This window comes from Herpailurus yagouaroundi, unplaced genomic scaffold, assembly GCF_014898765.1.
Source record: "Herpailurus yagouaroundi ecotype Mexico unplaced genomic scaffold, PumYag 28, whole genome shotgun sequence".
Lineage (NCBI taxonomy): Eukaryota > Metazoa > Chordata > Mammalia > Carnivora > Felidae > Herpailurus > Herpailurus yagouaroundi.
The window spans coordinates 11,476,497-11,498,248 of NW_024412376.1; the positions used below are offsets into that span (position 1 = coordinate 11,476,497).

Sequence of the window (21,752 nt, forward strand, 5' to 3'; positions counted from 1 at the left end):
CGTATAACATGAAATTTTAAATTTTACTTTAAGTTGTGAAAGTACAGATATTTGTAAGTTATTTATAAAATGTCTCCGGGTATAAAAGGGCATTTAGAAGACTTGAACTTTGGTTTATGTAATATGAAACAGCAAAATATTTAAAATGGTATATTTGCACATTCCTTGCTGAAATAAAGCATATTTTTTTACTTCAGTAACCTTCATTTAGTTGCATCTGATTACTAATTTAAAATGTATTTGAGTTTAAGAAAATAGTTCCAGGGCGCCTGGATGGCTCAGTCAGTTAAGCATTTGACTCTTTGATTTCAGCTCAGGTCATGATCTCATGGTTTGTGAGTTTGATCCCCGCATCTGTCAGTGTAGAGCCTACCTGGGATTCTCTCTTTCCCTCCCTCTCTGCCCCTCCCCCATTCATGTTCTCTCTTTCTCAAAATAAATAAATAAGCTATATAAAAAAAGAAATTACAGTTTCAAAGATAGAAAGTTAGTTTTTTTACTAAAAACTGTAAGTAAACCACATATATTAACTAATCACTTAAAATATATTTATTCAATATCACTCTAACTTTGAACTCCCTGTTGTGTCATTGTCTTAAAGAATTTTGGCTTTTCATTGCTTCATATAGTGTCTAATGGAAACTCCATTGGCTTCCAGAGCCTAATAGATTTACTGTGTATAGTTGTTGTTGTTTTTTTTTTTTTAAGTTTATTCATTTTTGAGAGAGAGAGAGAGAGGCCAAGCATGAGCAGGGGAGGGGCAGAGAGAGAGAGGGAGACACAGAATCCGAAGCAGGCTCCAGACTCTGAGCTGTCAGCATACAACCGGATGTGGAGCTCTAACCCAGGAGCCACGAGATCATGACCTAAGGTCAGAGGCTTAGCCAACTACTGAGCCACCCAGGCACCCCTGTGTGTAGGGTTTAATGTTAATTGATTGGCCTTTGATCCTTTTGAGTGAATGAGAAATATCTTATTAGAATTGAATGGGTGAATTAGCTAATTGTATGTACTTAACATTTGGAGGATAAGTAAAAAGAGAAGAAAAAGACTCAAGATAATTCAAAAGCAAAAATGAGAAGAAAGGATATTTGGTGTATTCTTCAAGTCTTTCTTCTAATGAGCCAAATATTAGACAAAACAAACTGGGGACTTGTCTTTGAATAGGAAACAGATATGCTAAGTATATTCAGTATATTCTTCAGATTTGTTTTAACTTTTATCTTTAGATGCTGATTTCTGTCTAAAAGAGGGTGTTGGGGCTATCAGAATAAAACTCATAACTTCAAGATTTGACTGACATCTACTTGATGCCTGGCACTTTGTGCTGTGTTGATGGCAGGAAATAGAATTTTCTCCACTCATATTTAGGCAAGCTGCAACTCTTCTAATGCAGGGTTGCTTCTAATTTGATTTATATGAAACAAGGGAAAATATATTCTTTTTAAGTCCAGTTGTTGGCTAAACCAGGCTTTTGAGCTTCCTGGTTACTTATCATTCAGCAAGGGGTATGGGAAAGTGTTTATAAGCCATCAATAAAGTAGTGCATTAATAATAATTGTTATTCTGAGGCACCTAGGTTGCTCATTCGGTTAAATGTCCAACTTGATTTTAGCTCAGGTCATGATCTCATGGCCTTGGATTGATCCCCCCATCTGGCTCCATGCTGACAGCTCAGAGCCTGCTTGGGATTCACTCTCTTCCTCTCTTTCTTTGCCCCGTCCCCCAGTGCTGTTTCACATGCACGTGTGCATGCGCACTCTCTCTCTCTCTCTGAAAAATTAATAAACGTTTAAAAAATAGTATTTCTCCTCTTTAGACATATTGGATTTCTTGTTTTGTTTAGTACATATATCTCTTCAACCAAAAATCATTACTGATGATGATCAGTTTTGTTTTATACTTTGTAATCTTATAAAATGATTTCCATCAGGTGTTTCTCACAAAACCCCTGAGTGGTTGGTGAAAATCATGATTTCATGGATGGGAAAACTGAGGGACAGAGAAGCTCTGAACCTTGCCTCCTGGTTAGAATATCCTTCTTTTCTGATCTCCTCTGTAGATTTTTGTATGTTTGGGTTTTTTTGTTTCCTTTTTTAAAATATCCCTGCCTTTCTGCTGTAGAGAATGATTTATATATTGCAACAGCTGATTTTTTTTTTCTGCAGAGATATTCCAATGCCCTTAGTCAGCTCAGGAGTAGAGCATGGTAATTTGAGAGAGCTGGCATTTGCAAGAATGAAAGACCTTGGAATACAGGTAAGAGTCTGACAGTAACTGTTGAGATCAAAGTAATCTGAAACACAAGGCACTTAACTTTGGTACACACAGACTCCCAAGTTTGGTCAAAAAGTTTTCATATACTGAAGGCATTCTTATTAGGTGTATATAAAACATGAAGTTGAAACCAGTGGTTGCAAAGTCTGCATCTTCTCCCTTGCACCCCTCTGCTTTCTTCTAAAGGAGCATATTTGTCGATTTAAGGGTGCCAGATGCCAACTATGATCTCAACTCTCTTTTTTAAATTGTGAAGTATTTCTTTTTTTCTTTTTTTTTTCTTTTGAAGTATTGGGTGTTCAGTTCTTGACTAGTGGAGATAGAAGATATGAGTATATGTTTGAAGACACCAGGATAACGTGTGTAAAATGATTACGAAACAGTGCTATTGCCCACATATTCCAATGTCCCTTGCCCTGCTCCACCCCCATGTTTTTTCAAGTACTTACTTATTTCACATATTTACTAAACACCTTCTTTCTTCTGGCCTTGGACATGCAGAAGAGCCCAGGAATCTGCAACTTAACAGTCTCTGCACATGATTCATAAATCACAGTAAGGTGATTATAACATAAATTCACAGTGCCCTAGAAACTCCTTCTTAGAGCTGCTAAAGAGGAAAAGCCAAAAGTGGGGTCAAGGCCTGAGCATTGATTGCTGGGCTCTGCCTTCAGCAATTCAGATTCACTAGGTCTGGAATGGAGCTGTGGGATATTCTCATGAACAATACAGACTTTGAGAGACATCGTTTTGAAGACTGCATGTCATGTTTGTGCACCTGCCCAAGACATTTTATTCTCTCAGTTAAATTGTTATAGAGAAACCTTTTCAGAAAATTGTCCAAAGGAGAGTTTGTGAACATGATCGGCTTATTCTACAAAAGAAAGAAAAAAAAGACAATTTCAAGTTCTGGAAAAATAGCAAATACAGTAATCAGAGTAATTAATAGCACCAAACAAGCAGACAAGTCTGTATTATGCCCGTTCTTCTTCCCAGTCTCCAACTGTCCTTGTCTTCCAGCACCTCTCTCCTCTGAGAATACCACAGCCAAAGTGACTGACTTGACCTGGTTATCCTGATAATTTCATCATCTAGCTATCGTCGTTAACCCTGTATCCCTTATATTCTCTCTTAAATTGGGTTTGAGTCTAAACACTGAAGACAGCTGAAAGACATCTAGCTCACAGACTGTCTTTACCAGAAAATGAGCACACACCAATCTCTGCTTTTAAAAAGCATTCTCTCATAACACCCCCCACCACCACCACCAAAAAGGCATGCAGGTGTTCATTAAGAGCATGTAACTATAGCTTGTTCACATGCAACCTACTGTATAGAACTGCTGTAGCTAAAAGACAACATCTAAATGTAATAGATTTGTAATTATAGAGACTTGTGATCTTTGTTTGCTATATAATTTTTGAGTTCATGGAATCCACATTAAAGCATTATTATCTTGGGCTCATGTCTGGAACATGGAAATAGCTTTGTTTTTATAAAACTGAATAGTGAGCTCTTATCTTTCTCGTGGAATTCTTTACATATATAACAGCACTTCATAAATAATGCTGTTTTAGTAGTATAGCTTGCATGACATCATCACATTTCCTAGGGTGATCTTTTCTCACTGGTAGAAAATGTTAGAATCCTGAAAATAATTTTTACAGTTCTGTATGGGAAAATATACCATGGGATATATAATGGAATACTGTAATGACTCTGTAATTATAAATGTCAGGCTATGTAGTTATGTATACTGTATTGTGGAATAGAAGTGAGGGTCACGGGGTGCCTGGGTGGCTCAGTTGGTTAAGCATCCAACTCTTGATTTCGGCTCAGGTCATGAGCTCAGGGTTCGGGAGTTTGAGCCCTGTGTCAGGCTCTGCATTGACAGTGCAGAGCCTGCTTGGGATTCTCTCTCTCCCTCTCTGCCCCTCCCCTGCTTGAGTGTTCACTCACTCTCTCTTGCCCTCTCCCTCTCTCTCCCTCCCTCCCCTCCCCCCTTAAATAAACATTAAGAAGAAGAAAAAAAGACGTGAGAGTCCTATCACATAAGCTTGGCCATACAAGGAGAAGCATTGCATGTATATCATCTGCAGCCTCCCAGTGATGCTCTTGTGACTGTGGTTCAGATGTATAATAAATAGCTCTAGGTTCCATCTTTTTTCTTCCTTTCCTCCCTCCCTCCCTCCATCCCTCCCTCCCTCCCATCCTTTCTCCCACAGTGCCCTTCTCTGAAAAAAAAGAAAAAATACCACAGCAGTCTTTCCAACTTCTAAATGATACAAGCATGGTAATGCTAAAAATGTTAACTGCCATAAAATGATGAAGATATTTAAAAATTAGGAATTTGCTTTTTACTCTTCTGTATACATAGTTTTGGGTTCTACTTACAGGTACAGCTATATCCCCTGGGTAAAAAAAACTATTTCCAGGTTTTAGGACATATATTATTTGGGTATCATATATTGATCTCTAAGCTTGTTTATAAAGCAATACTATACTAACTTCATACTTTGTTTTCTCCTATCCTCAGATTTATTAAAGATGGTTTTATTTTTAAATTTAGTTCTTATTATCTCATTGTAAATTATGTCCAAACTTAATTTTGAGTTCAGGGTTTGGTGGAAAGGTATGAATAAAAATTGAATTAGTTAACCCAGTTTTGTATTTGCCCCTTTCCTCCACTTTTTTTTTCTTCAGTGTCGAGACGTGAGAACCAGAGAGGTTGGAATCCAAGAAATTCATCACAAAGTACGGCCATACCAGGTTAGTTTCTTAATTTTATAGAGAGATTGGGTCCTGTTCATAAATTTTTTTCAGACCTGGACCCACACTTTCTTACCAACAGGACTGATCCCTAGAAGTTAATAAGTAAACTAAGCAAAGAGTAATTGAGGATCAAATATAGGTGTTAAGACAGGAAAGACAAATATGAGGGTGGCTGAACTGTAGAAGAGACAGGTTAGGAAAACCAAGTCTGAACTTCATTCTAGATCAGCACTGTCCACTAGAACCTTCTGCAGGGTTGCAAACTATAATCTGTGCCATCCAATGTGGTGTCAGTCCAATGTGAAATGTGATGGTAAGTACTTAAAAAGTTGCCAGTGCAACTGAGGAACTGAGTTTTAAATTTTATTTAATTTTAATCCAAATATAAATAGCTACATACAGCTAGTGGCTACCTTCAGGTAGAGCTGAATGTGATCTGTTTATCTTTGTGGGTACTACAACTATTAAAATTATTGCCCATTGGTGGTAATCAGATGAATTCAGGGCCCTTGTCAATAAGGGTTCCACAAAACTTAAGCCTGATGCCTAAAAGTAGTCATTGTTTGTAATGAGTTAACTTCTCTCCTATGTACGTATAATGCCTAGCTATATGCCAAACTTTCTGTGGGGATTAGCTCTTTTGTGGAACCCTACTTGAGAGAGATTAGATGACATCTGCATTGATATTTCTGTTCTCAAAATGCATGGTTTGTTTAATTGATGTTTTTTAACATCTGGGACCTTTTGAAGAAAAAAGTAGACCCAAGCACAGTTAATCATTTTTCCAAATTCTTGTGCAATCCAGTTAGTTAGTAAACATTAAGTTTGAGAGGAAATTTAAGCATTGGTGTGAATTGTTCACTACTGGTACAGTCAGCCTATCTTCAGAATGTGTCTGAGTGTGACCATGCCCATATATGTAGGTTTGTCTCTGAATACTGTTACATATTGCTTATGCAGATGCAAAATTCAAGGGCCACTTGAACAATGAGTTGAAGAGTCAAAAGCCTATGTAGATTGGTACCACAGAGCTTCCCCTATAAGCTACTCTCCAGTTCTTGAATTTTCTTTAATGTTTAATCTTATAACTAGTCATAATATTTTAAGGGTCCTGTGGGATGCCATACTTTCTTAAAAGCCCATCAAGGAACAAGTGACCAGTAACACATTTTTCCCCCAAAATCAGGTTTTAGTGGAAGAAGCAAAGGCTAGAAAATGAAACCATTGAGGACCTAACAGTTCTGCGGCTCAGTGGTGCTCCCAAGAGCTATGCATGTGACATAATATGTAATTTTACCTTCAAGACTCTTCATGGAGGATCAGAGGTTTAAGTACATAGAAGCATTTACTGAGCCAGATCTCTGTAAGAATCTCAAGGTTAATGAAGTTCAAATATTTATGCAATTATAGAATTGTTTTCCTTTTATAATATTCCATGAACAAGGCATGAACTCTTTCTTAATCATTGATATTTGAAAGTAGACAAGTAAAAAGAAACCTAATTCGTGATTATTCGTTATCCTTAATTGTGTGTATTAGCCTAAATAAATACTTACAATTATAAAAATGAATTTTCTCTAATTTAAAAAACTTTGTGTGACTTTTTATTAAACAGGTTGAATTGGTAAGGAGAGATTATGTGGCGAATGGTGGCTGGGAAACATTCTTATCATATGAAGACCCAGATCAAGACATTCTGATTGGCCTCCTGAGATTACGAAAATGTTCGGAAGAAACCTTCCGTTTTGAATTGGTTGGAGGTGTTTCCATAGTTCGAGAGCTGCATGTGTACGGAAGTGTAGTCCCTGTGAGCAGTCGAGATCCTACTAAATTTCAGCATCAGGTATCCTGTATTCCATTTCTATTTGACTATAATTAGAAACTTGCCCAAAGGAGGAAGAGAGAAAAGGAATGGGCAGAAGGAGGGGGCAGAGGCAGAGGAGGAAGGAGGAAGGGGGAAAGGCAAGGACAGAAACTGAAGAACTAATATTGTATGTTCAGAGATGTTTTCTTTTGAGTGTGAAGGAGGAGGAGCGAGAGACAAATTGGAGACTCAGGTAGAATATAGTATTAGATTGAACCATATGAAATTGCTATTTTTGAAAGTCAGAAATGGCCTAATACCAGCAATTTCATATGATTCAACTATGTATTATGAAATGAAAGCAGATGATAATGTGAAAGCACTTGTGAAATATTAAAGGTCTTCATAGATGCAAGCTATGTCTGACATGTAGTGGAATGCTGTTCCACTCCCCACAGACAACCTAAAAAAAGAAATAACTCACTCTTTAAAATTTCCAGGAAGTGGCTTAAAACCACTATTGGTGGGTACAGAGTAGACCCCAAACTTAGTGACTTAAGAGTATTGCCTGGTTTCAAAAACCTTTTAGAAATTGTAGGGGTGACTAATAGATACAAGATTAGATGCCCCAGACTTCATCACCTAGAGATTGCCTAGAACTTATTTAAAAAGAGACAGGAAGTTGAGAGGCAATTGCCCCCTTGCTGTGATGAGATTACATCATCCACAGAATACCTTTTGATGGCTTTTGTTGCAAAATTATTCCCTTTTTTACTAGTCTGCTACAAGGTATTTTTGGTATAATTGAATGGTTTCTCTTTTCTTACTCCCGTGCATTTTTTTTTTTTGTCATTCTTATTTTAGCAGATTTTAGCAACTACTAAATATTAACCTTTTTGTTTTACAGACCCCTCTTACTGACTTCCTTTCTTCTCAATTCCCTAATCCCCTCCTTTGCTCCTTCCAGGGATTTGGCATGCTTCTGATGGAGGAGGCAGAAAGAATAGCTAGAGAAGAACACGGATCTGGGAAAATAGCTGTTATATCAGGTAACTGGAGGAGAGCAAAATTCATGATTCATTCACATTTTAACTTGGTATCACAGTTAAAACTATCTCAGGCTTCTCTTACCCCTATTTATGATTAGTCAGGATTGGGCCAAGTACAACAGTAAAAGACTTGTGCTCACACACAGAATTCCTGTAAGCAGTCTGGTGGAGTAGAGCTTTCAGAAGCACAGAGTGGCAAGACCAGTAATCGGTGTCCTATCTTTCTTGCTGTCACACCAGTCATCTGTCTGCCCCACTAGTCGTCATTTCCTCTCTTGTGCTTTGTGCCCAGCACAAAGAAATGTCTGTCTGAGAAAATGAAATTTGGTGATATGGATCCAAGAAAAAGTAAACCAGTGTGGCTGTTATCAACACTGTTGTTCAGAAAGTTAAAATGGAATCTCAGTTGCCAGTACAAGATATTTAAAGGCAGAGTTCTTTGCTCCATAAATATTGCTCTCAGTGACTTTGCTTCAGGGAACAGCTTTCCCTTGTTTGCAGCTTTCCCCATACTTTGTGTGGGACATCACACAAAGGGAAGTGGGCACAAAAAGGAAATTCTAGTGTGAGAGAAAAAGAAATAATATAGATACCCTTTCACTCCTACTGTTTAGTACTATATCCTAAAAATTGCTATTCCTAATAAGAAGCTAATGTGGAAAAGCCATGATCAGAACGTAGGGTTTTTTTTCCTCCAGGTTTATTTTCCCATTAGAAAACATGCTCCTTTCTTAAAGCAGATTCTTTTCTTTTAAGATCTTGTAAATAATCTTTTCTGAAAATGAGAGTTGAAATGAGTTTTTTTTAAAAAAAATCAATAAATTGTTGCTAATCAATAAATCAACACCCTTGCCCAGGTTTTAATGATTATAATTATGAAAATGTAATGACCCAGGCTCACTTAATCATTTAGTCTGGCTATGGTTTTTGGCATTATCCAGATGGATTAGTAAAACATTTCTTAACATGGCTAGCTTTATATATTTTTCTCGGTTACCTTAATTTCACTAAAAAGAGGCTCACCTAAGCGATACTGATATTTGTAATAAAAAATTTACGTCTCAGTTGTAACCTGTGGTTGTCCAGAAGTCAACCTTTCCTGTTCCCCGAAGAGGTCCAGCCTGACTTGAGACTTACTCTACACACACACCTGTGAAGGGTTGAAAGCACCTGACATTCAGCAGTCCCTTTCGCTAGAACACTGTCAGTGTGTTCAGCACAGTACTTCTCAGGCTTTAATGTGCTTGTACATTATCCAGAGATCCTGTTAAAATGCAGATTCAGGGGGCGCCTGGGTGGCTCAGTTAGTTAAGCTTCTGACTTTGGCTCATGTCATGATCTCACTGCTCGTGGGTTCAAGCCCTGCATCGGACTTTGTCCTGACAGCTCAGAGCCTTGAGCCTGCTTCTGATTCTGTCTCCCTCTCTCTCTGCCCTTCCCCCACTCGTGTGTGTGTGTGTGTGTGTGTGTGTGTGTGTGTGTGTGTGTGTGCGCGCGCGCGCGCTCTGTCTCTCCCTCTCTCTCAAAAATAAACAAACATTAAAAAAAAATTTTTTAATGGAGATTCAGTCTGGGGTGGGGCTTGAGAGCCTGCATTTCTAACCAACTTACAGTGATACCTGTGCTAATTGTGTCTTCAGACCACATTTTGAATGGCAAGGTTTTCATATTCTCTTCCAAACCATTAAGGGAAAGATACTCTCTGTGACCATGGTGGGGCCTGCACACCCGCAGTCTACTGTGCAGTCACGTGGTTTTCTGGTATCTGTGGGAACATAATCAATTTTACAACCGAAGAACATTGGTATTCTATTACTTCTCCACATTATTTCATTAGCCTTCATAATATCTATCCATTTGTAGAAATGTTACATGCAGAGAGGGCCCCTGACTTGGTTGAGGTTCTATTCAGGCACCCATAAGAGCCTTAGTTTCTGCTTTTTATGAGTAGGGTGTCTTTCTAAGTGGAAATCAGCATCTGTCCTCTTTCTAGCTTTTTATCATAATCTAAATAATAGCTCAATTTCAGATCATCTGCTTGTAGAATTTTTAAAATAAGAGTCTTGCTGAAAAAAGCTGGGAAGAACCTTTCTCCTTAGCTGCTACAGTAGGACTACTAGATTTCTGTATAGGGGTTTCTTTGGGCTAGTGGGTTTCTGTAAGAGCAGTCCTGGATTGTCTTTTGGAACTAAAGTGAGTTCTGTGGGAGGAAGGAAGCATTATTTCCTGTCACTCTAGTCTCTAAGTTGCGTCATTGCTTTCTATTAGGGAAAGCACATAGTACCTTGACTTTCTCTTTGACTCAAGATCTGATCACCCTTCTGATGAAAAAAGCCAAGAATATTTCTCTATGTATGATGCATTTTATTTCTCTAATTTAGTAACATATTGTTCAGTTAAGTTTCTGAATCAGACACCTGAGATGTCCATTATTCAGAACTTTGAGTAGTACAGATTTAAAGTATGCATTATCATCACCTTTTATGTAGCTTTTGTCCTTCCATGTTTGTTCATATTTCACTTTGGTCTTTCTGCTTTGAGTACTGTGTGTGTGTGTGTGTGTGTGTGTGTGTGTGTGTGTGTGTGTGAAATTAGTTTTTGTAAAAAGTCAAACAGTTCTCCATAATTTGATCCTTGGAATGAAAATATCCTTATGATCGCAGTGGTGCTTGTCTACTGTGTTTATTCACAGTGCTTCATTAGGTGTGCTGTATAGGAAGAGACACTTGGTGGCGGGAGAGTTTGGATTCCATTCCTGTGTTGACCGTAGCCCTCACTCCTTGTGATCTTGGATAATTTCACTTGATCTCCATAGACCTTTCTTCCCTTACTGAAAAAAATTGGGGTAGGTTATCTTTTACAATTCTAGCAGTCTATAATTCTGCCCCTTAGTGTTTTCATCTCTTTTAGTTCTCAACATAACTACTTGTGTTTTACTGATTACATTTTAAGTAGATTCTTTCCTGAAACCATGTTAGGAAGCCCTTTAATTTCATTAGTAATTGCACTTAGTCTCCTTGTATGTTAGATATTTGATGATAAAAATGATAAAGTTTCCCATGGTTAGGTTATCCTATGATTTGTGGATACATATTGACTTCATCACAATTTGGTGCTACTTTGTGACCTAAGCGTTGTATGTTTTTTTTGTGACCTTGTCTTTGATTTGTAAATCCATCCTTGTTCTGGTCTGCAGGCTTTTGTACACAGTGGTGGCCTACATATTCTGTCCTGGCATAACTAGTAGCTTGAGTAAGGGAGAGACAGGTCATTTATCATTCTGGTTACAGTGACTGTAAGAGTAATGCACTTATGTCGAGTTTTTTTTTTTTTTTTTAATTACATTCTGATTCATTATGACTTCCCCTCAACTTGCCAGCAGATTTTCTGTTATTTGGATTTATAATCTTTGATTCTGCCTCTAGACAGTATGATTAACTGCACAGTAGATCTGATTTGAATCACTAGTCAGACTCCATGTGTTCTATTTTTCCCTGTTAAAAACAAATTGGTTTTTATCTTTGTTACCTCAATATATTTTGTTTATAAAAGGCATATACTGAATATTTTACAGCTAATTTATCCTTTTTTAAAAGACTGACTTTATAGCTACTTGAGGAAATTGAAAATTTTCTTGTTTATTGGAGTCAGGTGAAGCACTTAGACCTTTTAGATTATTCATTCAATTTTTTTAAGTATATATAATTGTCTTCGTAAGTAAACTGTATTTCAAAGTTAACCATCAACTCTAAATTTGAAAATTAAAGCAAAAATGAAATGATTGGCTTCATCAGCATCAGAATCACCAAGTGTATTGAGTGTCTCCTATGTTCAAGGGACCGGAGTTGAGAGGGCAGATCAAGGAAGTATGAGATACTACTGCCTGGACCTTGAGGGGTGTTGAAATTGGGCTGCACAGTTAACTCAATTTTCACCCCACAGATTATCCTTAACTCCAGAGGAAGATAACTTTTTCTCTCTACTTAGACTATATCTCAACTCATGATTAATTGCTTCAGAATAAGAAAATAATCTTTTTTGTACATACAAAATGGGTAAACCAGTAAGGTAAAAACAACCAGTTTATAACATGTGTGGGCAGTTAATTACTGCTAAATAAGCAATTAATTAGTCCCTATTATATCCAAGTGCTTTAGTATCTCTCACCAGCTTATGTAGCTTCTGTCAACATACACCTGTTTAAGATTAACAAATTGTATCTACTTAAAAGCCATGATGTTTATCTATGTGGATTTTTATCTCTCTTTCCTCTAAATATGTTAGGATGAAGCCATTTTTTTCTCTTCCCTGTCTTATGGTGTCAAGTACAAGTGATTATACTGTAGAACCTAACCTACAACATTTGAAATGCCATCACTAATAATCACCATGGAAACTGGAGATCTCTGATGTTACACTGCCCGTACCATTTCCAAAAGGGCAAATATAACTGTTGATAGCTGCTATTTAAAAAGCCACTTAATATACCCAACAGATGATTTTTTTTTTCTTTTGGCAGTTTTGGCTAGGTATCAGATCCAATCATGTTACTGTTTCTGTTTGCCAAGCTAATTACTATGCATCAAGACAAACAGCTATTCCCAAGCTCCCCCTAGTACCTTCGTCATAAGCAGTATTCTATTTGTGTTCTTTCAAGTAGAAAATTAATATGGCCATTGGCCAAGAATTGTACAAGGCTGATAGATCACACAGTGATGGTGAGAAATGAGGAAAATGTCTGAATGGTTGATGACAGAAATCCACTGAAGTCAGAGACTGTTAGCCATTTTGTTTAAACCCATTTAAAGTCAAAGAAGAGAGAAGGGGGGAAGATAAATATATAGGATGAATAATCCTTAAACCTTAAATATAGAGTGAGTAAACAAGTCACTGTGGAGAGGAGATCATTAAAATCATGATGCTCAGAATATGATTCTAAAAGCTACATCTACAATTCCTACTAGTGAAAAAACCAACATGCCTATGCCTTACATAATCCAATATGGTTTCCTGGGACTGAAATTCATGGTCTTGTACCCCAGAGCCAGTGTTTAATGATATGTGGGCAGAAAATAACAGTCATTTGGTTTCATTAAACTACAAATGGCTTAGATTTACTTACTGAACCCCAGAAACTTCACCTGTATTCCAGGCTGCAACCCATCTCCCTTTACTTAAGGTGAAGGTAGTTTTATTCTCTGCATTATAATCTAGGTGAAAAGAAGCATACATTTGTAACTAGATGTGTCTGGTAATGGACTCTTGATCCTTACCAAAATGCCTAGAAAAGCTTTTCCTCATTTTGGCTTATTTCGTTGGTAAGGACACAGGAAGCCTGCCAAATGCAAACTAGTTTGTGCCGCCTGTGTGCTGTGTGCATAGGACTTGTCAGAAAGGAAGGGGAAAGATTGTGTGCTCTTTTGTAGTAGTCTGTTTCATCCCTTTACATAATTTATCTTGTAATAAATTATCCCCTAATGAAATGCACATTGTTAGGGTTCTGTATATTCCTCTATTTATTCCACTTTAGCATTCTAACAATTAAATGTTTTTTTAAATGTTTATTTAAATAATTTTTGAGAGAGAGAGTGCAAACAGGGTAGGGCCAGAGAGAAAGGGGGAGAGAGAGAATCCCCAGAAGGCTCTGCACTGTCAGCACAGAGCCTGATGCCAGGCTCAAACTCACAAACCATGAGATCATGACCTGAGCCAAAATCAAGAGTTGGCCACTTACTTACCCAAGTGAGCCACTGAGGTGCCCCCATATTTCTTTTCTGGTGCATGTTCCAATAGGATTGTATGGTGGTGGTGGGTAATATCTTTCTGTTTAAAGATAATAGATAAAAACAAAATATTGCTTTGCTACAAGAATTTGATTCTTAATCATTAGACTAGCAATGATGATATGGAATACTATTTTGCTAGATAAGAAATTAGCTAAATGTTTGCCAACTGGTGTGTGTATTGCAGCTGGACTGTGGAGGCATCCTTGCATAGCTCCTCCCAGGACTCTGCATTCCCTGATTTGTTACTCATTCATTTGTAGAGGAATCAGGTACCAGATTGTAGTACTTTGCATATCAAGTGCATTATACTCATCCCTCTCTCTGTATTTCATGACTATAGTAACTAATGCATGTTTTCCAAATATTCCTTAATAGGCCACTGGTGAGTGTCCACTGTTTGGATCTTATAGTGAGGTTTCCTAGGCAGAAGCTAGTGTTAGGAGTGGGTCGTAGCTTGTTGGCACATGAGGAACAGCATCTGGCAAGTGCTGTTTCTCTTCCTAGGTCCATGCTATCAAGTGTCCTTGTATCTCAGAAATGTGCACATTAATATCCCAGAGGACAGCCCTGCTAATGTTGACATGCTTAACATATGTATACTTTTTCTCCCCATTCTTGTTCCTCTTAGTTTATAGATATTGGGAATTACGACTGTACTTCTGCTTGGGAAGAGGAATAGTGCTATATCATGTGGCTTCTAATAATATTCCTGAGAGGTCTGGGTGCTTTGATATAAATGACTGCCTTTGTTGTAAAGTTAGACGCTTCATCGGCTTTTTTCTGAGGAAGGAAGCCTTCTCCAGAGTTGTCTAGTCTAGACTTCTCATCATCTGCTGTTCATCACAGTGTCTGATTTTAGTTTGTTGCAGTATTAACTCCTTATCAATGTAACTTTCATGTGATTAGTACTGTTCTTTTCTATAAATATTTGACATTGTTATAATCCACTCAATTTTTGATAAAACTTTCCTCTTTTAGATCTTAGAGGCAAGGATTTGGCAGATTCTTCCCCTTTGGGGGAACAGATTACTAAATAATTCTGGAAAACATTGATGCTGCCTTCCTTAGCAACCAAGATACTGTTTTTATAGAGCTTTTTAGTTTAAGCATTTCTAATTCCAGCAAGACATAACAGGGAATTTCTTATTCTTTTTATCACATGGCTTGAACTGTTGTCTCTGACTCACATTTCTGAGACATTAACTGATGGATTTAGGGTTTTAGATTGTGGCCATGGGATTATATTTCCTTATGCCCCCTGCCCCCAATCCTCTACCTCCCTGAGCATCCAGTTGTCTGCTTTATCCACTATTTATGAATGAATCACTGTTGTTTGGTAAAGCAGTCCAGAAGCCCCAGATCTATATCCTATGTGCCCTGTTACCTCTTACTGCAAATCCTACTAATTAGTGTTTGTTTTGGTTATCTCTTGTTGTGTAACACATCACCCCAAAATTTAGTGGCTTAACACAACAATTTATTTTCTTAGTGATTCTGTGGGTCAGAAATTCAACTGGGCATAGAGAAGATGGTTCACTTCTGTTTCATGATGTCTAGGACCTTGGCTGGGGTGGCTTAAATGGCCATCAGCTGTGACTAGGTTGGCTTGTCTGGAGTTTCAGTTCTAGCTGGTAATGGGTGCTCAGTTGAGACTGTCAGCATAAGCACCTTGGTTCTTTTCTACCTGACTTGCATTTCTCATAGCATGAAGGCTGGGCTCTTAAAGGAAGGGAGCAAAGACTAGACTTAGAAGTCCCAGAACATCTTATATTCATTATCTGTTGCTGTGTAATAAATAATCACAAAACTTAATGTCTGAAAACAAGCGGTCATCACAATTCCTATAAGTCAGAAATCTAGAAGTGACTTAGCAAGGTACCTCTGCCTCAAAGTATCTCATAAAACTCCAGTTAAGGTATCAGCTGGAGTTGTAATCATTTCAGGATTCAATTGGGGTTGAAAGATCCACTTCCAGGTTTACCATGTGATTTGACAGGCTTCGGTTCCTCATGGGCTGTTGGTCTTAGGGCCACAGTTCCTCACCATGCCATGTAGGCCTCTCCAAAGGGCTGCTCATCACGTGGCAGCTTGCTGCCCTCAGCAGAGTGATCACAGAGACGGCCCCTTGAGATGGGAGCTACAGTCCTTATACCTACTCTTAGTAATAAGTCAACAAGTCCAGCCCACACTCAAGGGATTATGCAAGACTGAATACCAGTAGACAGGGACTTTGGGAGTCCTCCTCTTAGAGACTGTCTACCACAATGTGACTTATGCCCCATTCTATTGGTTACCAGAGTCATTGGGCCAGCCCACATTTTAAAAGAGAGGAAATATATCCACTTTTAAAGAGAAGATCTGGTGGCGGCCACCTTTGCCTACTAAGTTAAATATGTTTTCATTTACTTGAGATTAAGTTACCCAGTCCCTTTCTACAGAAAACTTCATTTAGCCTTCTCCCAGGATGGACTGTCTTTGGCCATATGTAGATTCAAGAGTTCTTGTCCCAAACCCAATATCAGGGTTTCATAGAGCCAGTCATGGCAGCACAGTTATACCTAACACTGTCCTAAGTAGACTTTGGCAGGCCCCCACAAGTAACCCCTGCATCTGACCTTTTGTCTGCTATCTCTCTTCCATGAGGACATTTCTGTATTTCCCTTTATAAGCCTATCTAAATGTTTAATCCTTTAGATCTATGATATTGGCCACTTAACCTTTCTACTAGGTTATAGAATATAGACCATCTTTGGGCTGGTTTCTCTCTAAAGATATCCTACCCTTATCCACATTCCTGCCCCCAAACAAACACCTGAAAATAGTTAATGGACCTTGAAGTCTTGTTTTCTCAATTTGGGAAGGTAGTAAATTGTATATGACATAAAATTTGCCATTATAAACATTAAAAAAAATTTTTTTTTAATTTTTTTTGGGGGGGCCTACAAAAGCAGAAGGGGAGAGGGAGAGGGAGAGAGAATGAGAATGAATGAATCTTAAGCAGACTCCATGCTCAGCACAGAGCCCAACATTGGGCTCAATCCCATGACCCTGGGATAGTGACCTGAGCCAAAATCAAGACTTGGATGCTCGACCGAGCCATTCATGTGCCCCTGCCATTATGACCATTTTTCAGTATGCATTTTGGGGCATTTGTTACAGTCACAACTTTATACAACCATCACCACTTTTCATTTTCATTACCCCAAACAGAGACTCTGTCCTCATTAAGCAGTATTCTCAATTCTCCCATCACCCCAACCCCTGGTAACTTCTAATCTACTTTGTCTCTGTGAGGTGGAATCATACAGTATATGGCCTTTTGTGTCTGACTTATTTCCCTTAGCATAGTGTCTTCTAGGTTTATTCATACTATAACATTAAAAGATTATGCTTCCTTTACTAAGACTGAACAATATTCCACGTGTGTATGCTGTGTGCATGTGTGCGTGTATGAACATTTAATAGAAGTCACAAGTAAAGCCATCTAGTTCTGGGCTTTTCTTTGTTGGAAGGTTTTTTATTACTGATTCAATCTCCTGACTTGTTGTAGGACCATATAGACCTGTTTCTTCTTGAGTCAATCTTTGTGGTTTGTGTGTCTAGGAATTTGTCCATTTTAACTAGGTTATCCAGTGTGTTAGTGTATACACACATCAATATTCTTCATAGTATTCTCTTCTAATGCTTTTTATTTCTATAAATAAATTTCTCTTTCATTTCTAATTTTAGTAATTTCAGTCTCTTTTTCTTTATACTTTTCTTCATACTTTAAGATTTCAGTCTTTTTAAATTTATTAAGTTTTCTTTTATGACCTGATTTATGATCTAAGCTGGAGAATGCTTCATGTCCCCTGTGGAAAATGCATATTCTGCTGTTGCTGAGTGATGTGTTCTGTATATGCCTGTTAGGTCTAATCAGTTTAAAGTGTTTTTCAAGTCCTCTATTTCCTTATTGATCTTCTGTCTTATTTTTCAAGCCATTATTGAAAATGTCTGTTGAAGTCTGCAATTCTTATTGTAGAACTATTTATTTCTCCCCTCAATTCTGTCCATTTTTGCTTCATATATTTTGGGGCTCTGTTGTTAGGTGTATGTGTGTTTATAATTGTTAAACCTTGATGAATTGAACACTTTGTCTCCTGTACCATATAGCAATTTTATTTTTAATTTTCTGAGGAGCCTCCATACTGTTTTCCATAATGGCTGCACCAATTTGCATTCCCAGCCAACAGTACACAAGGGATTCTCTTTTCTCCACATATTGCCAACACTTGTTCTTTTGTCTTCTTGATGATGGCCAGGCTAACAGGTATGAATGAGGTCATGTCATTGTGGTCTTGATTTGCATTTCCCTGATGAGTAGTGATGTTGAGCAACTTTTCATGTACCTATTGGCCATGTGGATATCTTCTTTGGAAAAATGTCAGTTTAATTTCTCTGCCCATTTTTAATCAGATTGACTTTTGTTACTAAGTTGTAGGAGTTAAGTATATTAGATAAAATTCCTTATCCAATATATGAATTACAAATATGTTCTCCCATTCCGTAGGTTGTCTTTTCATTTTGTTGATTATTTCTTTTGCTGTATGGAAGCTTTTTAATTTGATACAGTCCCCCTTAGTGATTTTTCTTTTGTTGGTTGTGCTCCTTTAGTTCTTTGTTCATGGTTTCCTTTAGCTCCTGAGCATATTTAATACCGTTGATTCTGCCTGGTAATCCCAGTATCTAGGCTTCCTCAGGCACAGTTTCTGTCAAATTCTCTTTTTCCCATGAATGGCCTTATTTTCCTGGGTTTGTTTTTGTTGTTGATGTTGAGAACTGCACATTTGAATAATATAAAAGATTCTCCCCCTCTTCAGGGATTGCTCTTAAGGGCTGCAGTCATCCATTTGTGTAGTGACTTTTCCAAACTATTTTTGTAAAGTCAGTTCTTTGTTGCATGTGGACACTAAAGTTTCTGTCCTCTCTGCAATCAGCCTGTGACCTGACAGAGATTTTCTTAAATGTCTGGATCTTTAAAAATGGGGGAGGGTGCTATATGTCTCTTCAAATCTTACAACAAACACCCAGCACAGAAAGAAGAGGCCAAAGCAAAGGCAGTAGTTCCTCCAGGAGCCTCCAAACCAAACCAAATACACAGCTAGCTGGCTTCAGCTAACTGCTGTAGGAATGGGGGAGAGTATGTGGTTTACATCTGCTGCTCTCTTCTCAGAGTTCAGCAGCTCCTTCATCAAGTGCCCCCCTCCCCCCCCACCCCGGTTGCTATAAGTGTCTTATCAATTTCTAGTGTCTCAAGATGGTTGGTTCTATTTTTTTCCAGTTTAATGGTTGTTTCAGTGGAGGGACTGATCTCTGGAGTTTCCTATTTGACCATTTGCTTTTTCAAAGTCAATTTTTTAAAAGACTATAAGGGATACCACTTCCTTCCAGGTTGCAGATGGCACAGTCTTTAACTTCTGCAGAGACACACTAATGATTTGGGACGTGAGCAAAGTAGTGGGAATGATCTGTGACATAGCATATATTTTGCCCTGATATGAACAGAGCCAGTCCAGTTTTGAATTAGAAGTTTGTGGGCTCTCCTAGGTCAGACACTGTGTGAGGGGAAAAAAAATCTAAGAGCTGTAAGATAACCTACCACCGTCATCCTACTCTAAGTTACCACAGTAGGTTTCATTTAAATTCTGTGTAACTGCTATACAAGTTATCTACTTTATCCTTTGTTCATTTTGTCTTCGCTATTACCTTGGTATAGCCATTTCAGAATGGATAGAGGAATTTTAGGCTGCTGGGTAGCAGGTTGGATCTTACACCTCTACTCAGATATTCTCTGTATCACCCAAGATGATGGAGAATAAAGTACTAATGTGCTTTATTAATGATTTGAAATAGTCAGCTGCTTTGAAGAGCTAAGATTACATGTGGGTAATTTTGTAAGTTTGTATTTTTTTTTTTTTTTAATAGCAGGGGGAAAAAAATTCTCTTTCAAAGATTTAGGGTCATTGAGTTAACTGGTTCATTTTCAGACATTCAGAATAAAAACCTTTCCCAACTCTCCTACGTGGGCATTGTTGAGTGAAATAGTGTCATCCAACTAAGCGATCAATGAGATGTAATAAAGTCTCATTTTAGTAGCAAATGAATGAAACTAATGAATACATTTGCCTTGTATTAACGCTGCTAGGCACATACCAAGTACTCAATAAATAGTTGATTAATTGAACCCAAAAGTAATTAAAACAGTTTGTTTTTATTTCACTGATTTTTTTTAATGATTATGAATCATCATCTCAATCTTTTGTACCTACTCAGAAAAATCAGATTTAAGTTTCAAAGGGTTGATTTAACATATTTTCCTTTTTCAAGTTTGGCTTCAGGAATGTGATGTGGCTGAAGGTAGCTAAAGAGGCTGGTGACCAAAGCCAAATCACAGAATATTACTCTAGGCACGTGTCTGGATACTCTTTTTCCACCTTATCTCATTTGATCATATCACATCTGGCAAAGCGATGAAGCTAAAACATGTATTCTGCCTCCAAGGGTAGGAAAAAGGCCCCCACAATATAGGTGAATTTGGGTTGTGGGTTGCAGAACTTGGAGGATAAAACAAAACAGGCATTTGGACCACCCCCTGCCCTCCCCATCCTGAATGCTCTACTAACAATGCTAGTAGGGCACCCTGAGGACTGCTGCATATCGGTTCAAGTCCTGCTCATTCCCTAGCCCACCGGGCTTTGCAGACACACCCAAGCGATCAGGTTGAGAAGTCAGTTACTTGTACAGTCCACTGCATCTCTTCTCAAGGGCAGGAGCAGTGTTAACGCTGAGGCCTGTGACACAGTCTGCCTACGTCAGTCCAGGAGGCTGGCAGACGTCAGCTGTGAAATGTAATTGCTTGCTGTTGGCCGACTAACAAGAGGAAAGTTACTGTGAGGAGGACTGTTTGGAGCCCTGCTCAGCACCAAGGGGTGAAGGGAGCAGGGTGTGGCCCATACCCAGCCCCAGTGATGGCCTGTTCTCCTCCAAGCTGGCTAAGAGTGCTAATGCTTTTACCAGCCTGTTCTGCAGATTGTAGAAATGCAGCAGGGGCATGGAGGTGGGGAAGCTGTCCAGAAACAAGAGGCACAAAGAAATACAAACGGGCGTATTTTTGCTTAGTTGTTTAAGAGGTTGGAGTTCAGACCCGCTGGAGGTCAGACTTCTTTCCCCAAAATACTTAAATCTTCCCAAAGGGTCCAGAAGTAGATTTTCCATCTCCGTGCTACTGCATGTTAGTGGAAACAAAGATAGGAGCCTGAAAATATACCTTTCTTTCAAAAAAGCACAAAGCCTGAATGCCTCTTCTCAAGTTGTAATGGTTTCTAAGGCCCATGCCCTGTATAAAGGCATAAATAGCTCAGGGAGCCTGTATGCTCAGTTGGAATCATGACTGAGGAATGCTTAGTGTTACCCCAGTAAAGCTGTTCTTTTCAGCAGCTTCGGAAATCAGGGCACACTCTGTTGAACTTTGCACTTATCCGAGGGCTGTCCTGTGTTAGATGTAAGGAACTGCTTCTGTCTCACCTCTGCTGGTTATGGTGGACAGATAACAGGTGTAGCTGTTCTAGGATGCACTTTGACCAACAGTACACCTTCAGTCTGGTAATTAATGGTAAAGGAGATATCACCATCTTTATTTGAAAGAAGGCAATTAAAACATGCCTCCAGTGAACATGCTGAGCAGAACCGGAAGGAAACCAAATGTATTTTATGACTTCACATGAGTAGAAAGCTAGAAGCATTAGCAGTCTGGTGAATTAATTGATCATTGTTGAAGCTGGGTAATGGGTATATGGAAGTTCGATACATCACCTCTACTTTTACATATTCTCCATAATAAATTAAGTCCATGGAAAATGGCATCTACTTTGTGAAATTAGAAGATATAAAAAGCCAGAGCTATGTCTTTAAAATGTGGGGGCAACTTCGTAAGAGATAACAGTATAAATCAGAAAGCTGCTTCTAAATCTTTAACAAGGTAAGAAAGCTGGAACTAGATAAAGCCCTGCCCTTCATGCCTTTTAC

General features: G+C 38.4%; 1 protein-coding gene across 1 annotated transcript in view; it reads left to right on the top strand.

Annotated features, from left to right (window-relative positions):
• ELP3 (elongator acetyltransferase complex subunit 3) overlaps positions 1-21,752 on the top strand; it is a 107,119-nt gene that overhangs the window by 78,841 nt on the left and 6,526 nt on the right. Inside the window, exons 11-14 of the mRNA XM_040465930.1 lie at positions 2,169-2,259; positions 4,981-5,046; positions 6,665-6,892; positions 7,821-7,902. Of these exons, the coding sequence (XP_040321864.1) occupies positions 2,169-2,259; positions 4,981-5,046; positions 6,665-6,892; positions 7,821-7,902 (467 nt within the window). The remainder of the gene's footprint in view (positions 1-2,168; positions 2,260-4,980; positions 5,047-6,664; positions 6,893-7,820; positions 7,903-21,752) is intronic.